At 39.5% G+C, this 7,743-nt stretch overlaps 1 protein-coding gene across 2 annotated transcripts; it reads left to right on the forward strand.

Moving 5' to 3' along the window:
- The first annotated feature begins 1,180 nt into the window (after positions 1–1,180).
- Positions 1,181–5,620, forward strand: LOC122068866 (putative disease resistance protein At3g14460). 2 transcript variants are annotated; one of them, XM_042632787.1, is made up of 3 exons: positions 1,889–1,995; positions 2,081–5,197; positions 5,285–5,620. In XM_042632787.1, exon 2 carries the CDS (start codon positions 2,251–2,253, stop codon positions 5,056–5,058), a length of 2,808 nt encoding a protein of 935 aa, XP_042488721.1. In that variant the 5' UTR covers positions 1,889–1,995; positions 2,081–2,250; the 3' UTR covers positions 5,059–5,197; positions 5,285–5,620. The 2 variants fall into 2 exon arrangements, with proteins under 2 accessions (XP_042488720.1, XP_042488721.1); XM_042632786.1 differs by having other exon boundaries at positions 1,181–5,197.
- Positions 5,621–7,743: the final 2,123 nt, after the last annotated feature.

Genomic DNA, 7,743 nt, shown 5'->3' on the forward strand with positions numbered 1-7,743 from the left:
CCCCCTCTTTTTTTTTTTTTTTTTTTGGAAGAGGAAAACTTTATATTATATAAAATGAATTAAAAAGGTCCAAGGGCTATCAGTAGACAGCCCAACGAAAAGGGAAAAAAATACATTTTTTTTACATTTAGAATGGGCATATCTACACCCTCTCATATCTTTGATTATAGAAGCTTAAATTTCGAAGGGTAAGGTCAAAATTGTACTCCTCTTGGCCAATTGTATTGCTTTGACAATTGCTCAGTCATTTGATTTTGAAGAGAGGCTTAGACAATTTTTGTTTTGGTGCATGTACCCAGACACATATAGAGATAAAGAGGGAAGTCAAAAACTGAGAAGAACAAGCACCAAGGGCTGTCAAAATCGTTTGCAGTTAGACGGTGAGGTACAATGAGCATCCAACGACTAAAAGGATCCATGCACCTCAACTGTTGGATGCTGACTACACCCCACTATTTGCTGCAGACAATTTGGACTCTACCATGAGGATATTTAGGGATGCTTAACTTATTTTTGCAAGTTTAGCCGAAAACTAAAAGTATTGTTGCAAGAAAAAACTTTGGGTCTTACCAATTTTTTTCTCTTCCTCTAACTTTTGATTTATGACTTTGAAAGATGAGAATATGGAAGTTTCTCTTTTTCTGTAAAACAAAACTTGTGTCTCATTTAGCCTATGATAAAATTCAAAATGAAAAGAAGCCTCAAGAGTCTGTTTGTTTCATGGGGAGTATGGGTGGGTGTGAGAGACTGGAATGGGAAAGTGGAGGAGGATTACTGTAGCATCTCACCCCACTTTGTTTGGTTGGGACTTGGAAGGGATTGTTTAGGCTGAGGAGAGAGAATAGTACTTAGTAGTTAGTTCAGTTGCATCTGCCCAATCAGATTAGCAGAGTGAGGCAAACAGAGTGCGACCAGGGAGAGGAGAGAGATGGCATGGCAAGGTGGTGGCCATGGAGTGAGATGAAGCCATGAAGGAGAGGAAATTGCCTTCGAATGGCCCACCACGCCTCTGCAGCAACTACCATTCCGCCTACGCCTATTCCCTGGGAACCCCTTACCCCCTGATACTCCCCTTCATTACTAGCCACCTATTCCCTGCTACTACTTTTTCTCTTGAGCCACCTGTTGGCCTTCATGATCTGAAATATGGACTGTTACTTCTCTTACCCACGATCCCCTCCAGCCTTTGCTGTTTGAAATCCACCCTCCTCCCACACCTTGAACACTGAAAACAATCGTTACCGATTGTCCTTCAACTATCTCACCCCTTAACTCCCACCCCACCAAAATCCCTCTAAACAAACGGGCTATAAGGGTGTTTGGTGTTTGGTGATGGAGAGATTTTGCTGCAAGAAAAAACTTGGGTCAAAACGTTATTTTTCATTTTCTGATGCTGACACACACACAGAGACAAAAATAGAGTCAAAAACTTGGGAGTTTTGGTAAAACAAAATTTGTGTCAAACCGTTTTTATTCCTCTGGCGCAACCACAAACTCATTCCCACTTTATATAAAGCAAATTTCAGATTTATCCACAGTTCAACATCAAACTGTTTTCCCTCACATCCTGTTTCTTTCTCTTTCTCTCTCTGATTTCTGCTTCCTGCTTCTATATGTTGAACTCTCTTTTCATTACTTCTCTCTCTCTCTCTTTCCAAAAAAAAAAAATAGATGTCAGCTATGGGACAGAATTTTGGAGGGTCATTCCTGTCGGCCTTCCTTCAGGTGGCCTTCGACAGATTTGCCTCTTCCGAGTTGCTTGATTTCATACTCCAATGGGATATCGACATGGATGAAGTGGAGTCACTGAAACGGACTTCAGCCATGATTCAGGCCTTGTCTGATGAAGCTGAAGTGAAGCAATTCACCAACGTTGCTGTGAAACTGTGGCTGGACCATCTCAAACAACTCCTTTATGATGCGGAGGACATACTGGATGACTACGCCACTGAACTTCTACGCTTGAAATTGAAATCTGCTCACCAAACCCAACAGGTACGCAAACCCTCTGTTCCTCTCACTCCACCAATTACTGAAAGTAGTGTTTCCTCTTGGTTAAACTCCGGCATGGAATCTGCAGTTAAGGGCTTCAACGAAACTTTAGAAGGAATAAAAGGCATTGGGCCTAAGCTTTATAACATAGCCGAAGAGCTGCAGGGAATTAAAAGGTTTAGATCAAGAGTAAAGGATATCAACCAGAGGTTAAAAAGTGTAGCACAAGAAGGTGTTGCTCTTGGTTTGAACTCAAACATGGGATTTGGGTCCTCAAGGCCCGGGGTATTCAGTCAAAGGCCACCGACGAGTTCTTTGGTGAATAAATATAAAGTTTTTGGGCGACAGGAAGATATGGAGAAGATTGTTGGATGGTTGCTATCCAGTGACCATGAAGATGGTTTCTCAGTGCTACCTATAGTGGGCATGGGTGGGTCTGGGAAGACTACCCTTGCTCAACTTGTTTATAATGATGAGAAAGTTAAGAAGCATTTTCATTTGAAAGCTTGGGTTTATGTATCAGAAGATTTTGATGTGGTGAGGTTAACCAAAGAAATTCTTGAGTCAGCTACTGGGTCATCCCTTCCTACTAATTCATTGAACTTGCTACAGGTGAAACTTCAGGAAGCACTGATTGAGAAAAGATTTTTGTTAGTTTTAGATGACGTGTGGAATGAGAACTACGAGAAATGGGATGCCTTAAGCACTGCTTTTGCATTCGGTAAACCGGGGAGCAAAATATTGATTACAACACGGAACAAAGGTGTGGCATCAATTGTGCGTTCTATTCCAAACGATTATTCTCTAAATGGTTTATCAGACGAGGCTTGTTTTGAACTGGTTAGAAGGCATGCTTTCAATGATGAGAATTCATCTGATGCATATCAAAAGTTGAAAGTATTTGGACATGAAATTGTGAAGAAATGTAAGGGTTTACCTTTAGCTGTAAAGACACTTGCTAGCCTCTTGCGAGGTAAAAGGGAGAGTAGTCAGTGGAGAGCTATTTTGGAGAATGAAATATGGGATTTGAGAGAGAATGAGATCCTTCCATCGCTCATGTTGAGCTACCATCATCTACCGCCTGTTCTGAAGAGATGCTTTGCATATTGTGCTTTGTTTCCTAAAGAATATGTATATAGTAAGATGGAATTAGTCATCTTTTGGATGGCAGAAGGTATTGTTCAACCGAAAGAAGGAAGAAAACGGATTGAGGATATAGGAGCCGAGTATTTTGATGAACTAGTTATGAGGTCCTTCTTTGAGTTATCTAATTCTTTTCGTCCTTTGGTGGCAGGCCCGTCATTTATTGACTTATCTAAAGAATTTCACAAAAGATCATTTTTTGAGTCATCCAATAACATAGGATCAGGATTTGTGATGCATGATCTGATCCATGATTTAGCACAATTTGTTTCAGGTGGAATATATTGTAGGAGAGAGTATGATAAGCCATCCCAAGTTCTTAGAACAACTCGTCACTTGTCTTATGTTATGGACAGTTATGATGTTGATGCAACAGAATCTGAAGCCATGACAAATTTACGCACCGTTATAACTCTAAATGATATTGGAGGTAGCCCCAGGTACTTTTTTCCAGCCATGCAATTCCATTTCCGATTCCGTTTCCTACGTGTGCTACGTTTCAGAAATTGCTTCAATTGTGAGTTGCCTGATTCAATTGGCAAGTTGAAACATCTAAGAGTTCTTGATCTCTCATTTTCTGATATTGTGAGGTTACCTAACTCATTTGGAAGTCTCTACAATCTACAAGCTTTGGTCCTTTTTGGTTGTGGAAGGCTTAGACAGTTGCCTGAAGATATGGGTAATCTCATAAACCTTCGCTATCTTGTTCTCCCTGCACATTTGGGTTTCCATGAAATTCCATTGGGAGTGGCTAACTTGACTAGTCTTCAATTGTTGACCTCACTCGATGTGGAGCCAAAAAAAAAGTTGTCCCAACTCCATGGGACTTTGGATAATTCAAATTTGGAAGATGTAGGCAATGATGGGACAGAAGCTATGGTGGCCAAGGTGCACCTTCTTGGCCTACGGCTGCGCAACCTCACGTCTCTTCGAGCTCTTCGAATAACAAACTGTAAGAATTTGGAATCACTATCCAAGGAGCTACACACTCTAACATCTCTCCGAAGATTAGTAATTGGAAGTTGCCATGCTCTTGTGTCCTTCCAAGAAACAAGGTTACCTGCTGGGCTTCAAGAATTGGAGATCTTTGATTGTGAGAATCTGGAGTCACTACCCAAGGATCTATGCACTCTAACATCTCTCCAAGAATTTGTAATTGATAGTTGTCCTGCTCTTGTGTCCTTCCAAGAAACAAGGTTACCCATTGTGCTTCAAGAATTGAAAATATTCAATTGCGAGAATCTGGAGTCACTACCAAAGGAGCTACACACTCTAATGTCTCTCCAAGAATTTGTAATCAAAAGTTGCCCTGGTCTTGTGTCCTTTTGGAAAACAGGATTACCCACTGTGCTTGAAGAATTGGAGATCAGCAATTGCAAGAATTTGGAGTCCCTACCCATGGGACTACTGCATGGCCTCACATACCTCCGAAGATTAGAAATCAAAGACTGCCCTACTCTTGGGTCCTTTCCAGACATGGGCTCATCTACCTCTCTTCGGGTGGTATCGATTCTAAATTGTGGGAAGCTGAATTCCTTTCCCAAGGGGCTGCACAAACTCATAAATCTTGAAAAATTGGAGATTGTGGAATGTTTTTTTCTTATGGAGTGCAAGAATCTTGAAGCCCTACATACCTTGGGCCTTCATAATCTCACTTCTCTTTCATATCTCACAATTGGAGGATGCCCTTCTCTTGTGTCCATTCCAAAGGATGTGCTTCCTACCAACCTTAGGGATCTTTACATCAAGAACTGCGCAATTCTTGAATCCCTACATGATGGACTCTCTTACCTAACCTCTCTTAAACATTTGGAGATACAGAATTGTCCAATGTTAATACAACAGTACCGAAAGACGGAAGGAGAAGAGTGGTCCAAGATTGCCCAAATTCCTAAGGTAATAATAGATGGTGTATGGCAATAAAGCCTTGCCACCACAAGTGGGTCTAGCCTCTCCTGTTAAAATCTTTGGATGGAGTAATCCAGATAGTGTCTATCATGCAAAACCACAATAAAAGTACCACAATAAAAGTAGAGATGCATTGCAGCAATTATTGAGTGAGGTACTTCTTCTACAATCATATATGTATGATTTCTATCTTTACTTCATGTTATGTCATATGTGATTTTATTTTAATTCATCTTTATAGGAGGATCATGCGATCGAATGCCTTTCTTTGATAATGCTCAAGAACTAACAAAAAGCAACATGGCAATTTCATGGAACTTCAATTTCTATCAGATTGAATTCTTTTCTTTGAAAAGGAGTGCTCTTCAGTAAGTCTCCTCTTCTTGGGATTAGGCAGATGGGAATCTGTTTCTGTTTTTGTGCTGTTGGCTTTTGGATGCTGCTGATGTCTATGCCGAAGGTGGATCCTTGAGTCAGCATTTTTGGGTTGTCTATAGGTGGCCTTCATGACAATCTTGTATTTTCCCCACCTAGATGTAAATCCTTTGCACATCCTTTATAGTAATTCAAATTTTTCTGATCCTTGGCAAAACCAAAATGAGGTACTTACACCTTCCTTTCAAATTTTTTGTTGTTTTTTCACAAATGTTCTGAAACCTATTTTGACCTAGCAATCACTGGGTGAGCAGATTGGGTTTCAGATCACTGAACACAACATACCTAGTAAATCCAGTTGCATGACCAAATACTGGAATTATTAATGGCATTGATAAAGAATACTATAGAATTAATCATTTCTGGAGAAATATAGTATGAGCTAGCTTTACGAACTAAATGGCATATACTGGAATTCTCATATTTAACGTCATCCCTTTCAAACTACACATTAGTCATTAGGGAAACATAGCTCATTGGGGCATAAAAAGAATTTTTTTTTTTTTTTTTGTGGGGGTGGGGGTGGGGGGAATTATCCAACCACTAGAAAATAAAAGAAAAATGAGAATTCTGTTATGACCACCGCAGGTGAGACATTGTCTATGCTTCATCTGGGGTGGACTGAAAGAGCAGCAACCTGTCCAGGGAGGTCTAGGCAACAAAATGCAATAAAAAAAGAGCATCCCAATGCATGAGGCTCCCGCAACTGCAGGGTTTGGGAGCAGCCCAGCCTTACCCCCTGCTTCGCAGAAGAGGCTGTTTCCAAGTTTCGAACCTGAAACCTACAGGTTGCAACAATGCGACTTAAACATTGCACCCCACTAGACAACAAAATGCTTGTGCATGAATTTTTCCCAGCTTCATTATAAATGCATCTACTGGTTTTAAATATTTATTGTGAAACAAATATTTACCTTTTAGATATTTTGTGCTGTTTTTTATTTGTTGTATTGAACATGTTATATGTGTGCTATGCCTTCATCTTGTCTCATTGACATGTACAGAACAAAGAGAAACAATCAGTTCCCGATTGGTGATTATTATAGTATTTTTTCAGATTTATTGTAAATTTTTTCATGAATGGTCTGATCCAGTCCTTAATCTTCAGGCACACATGTAAGCTTGACCAGCCAAGTAATTGCCTATGTTCACCCAGTCATTTTAACAATTCTAGTCATAGCCCCTTCATTTTAGGAAAGGGAAGTGCTACTAGATGTGTGACCGCTTGTGTATGTGTGTCTCTGTTCAGCCTACTTGTTCACTGATTGTTTGTAAATATTGGTTGGTATAATTATTTTTTTCCATTAAACTCAAAATATCTTTGGCTTTTGCTTCGGATTTGTCGTCTATGCGTACTTTGAAGGGAGATCGTGACCTATGTTTCCCTAATGTGTAGTTTGGTTTCTTCTAAGGGAGGATGGTTTGGTTCTACAATTGTGTTTGTTGAGGTATTGGAAATCTTGTTTTGGGTAGTTAAAAGTATATAAGTTTTGAGGGATGTAAATTTGGATTTTCTAACCAATCAAAAAATTTTCCCCTAGCAAGAGGTTTGCCCACTTGATTGCAGATCATATGGAACTAATTTTCATATAATCTAGAAGTTCAAAGCTACATAAACATAAATGACTCACTGCAAAAATCAAGAGAGAGAGAGAGAGAGAGAGAGAGAGAGAGAGAGAGTATAATTGTATCATTTCTCAGAATAATGTTGATTTTGTCTAGGATTTTCAGAGAATATTTGATATGCTATCAATTAGAGGCCCAGTTTAACTGCAATTATGTTTCCATAATGAATAATCAGATACAGCTCTATCAAAACCACCTGTCCCTTCAATAGTTGATGAAATCAACCATAGATAAATATTGCCTTTGGATATTAAAGTTGGATCCTGTGTACAGCCAGACTCTGATACCATGTAGAGTAAAAAGAAGAAAAACAGAGAGCTTCTCATAACAAAAGTTGAACCTTGGTAGAAAAAAGAAAAAGGCCTAATTAATCGCACCTAGTTTAGTGATCATATTTTAAACACTACATAGCAATTCTTACCTCACATCCAATTCAAAGTGCCTTCCTGGGAAATCTTTGATTTGATCATGATCGCTGGAATATAACAATGTCGACATCATCAATGATTCAAGGCAACTTGCAAAAAGTTTAGTATCCTGTAGAAGTAACCCCTCAAATTCATCATTGCATAGTTTTTTAAATGACAAGGTGAGCCAATGCGCTGGTCAAGAGCCTCAGAGCATAGGCAACTAGGCAGT

This window comes from Macadamia integrifolia, unplaced genomic scaffold, assembly GCF_013358625.1.
Source record: "Macadamia integrifolia cultivar HAES 741 unplaced genomic scaffold, SCU_Mint_v3 scaffold472, whole genome shotgun sequence".
Classification (NCBI taxonomy): domain Eukaryota; kingdom Viridiplantae; phylum Streptophyta; class Magnoliopsida; order Proteales; family Proteaceae; genus Macadamia; species Macadamia integrifolia.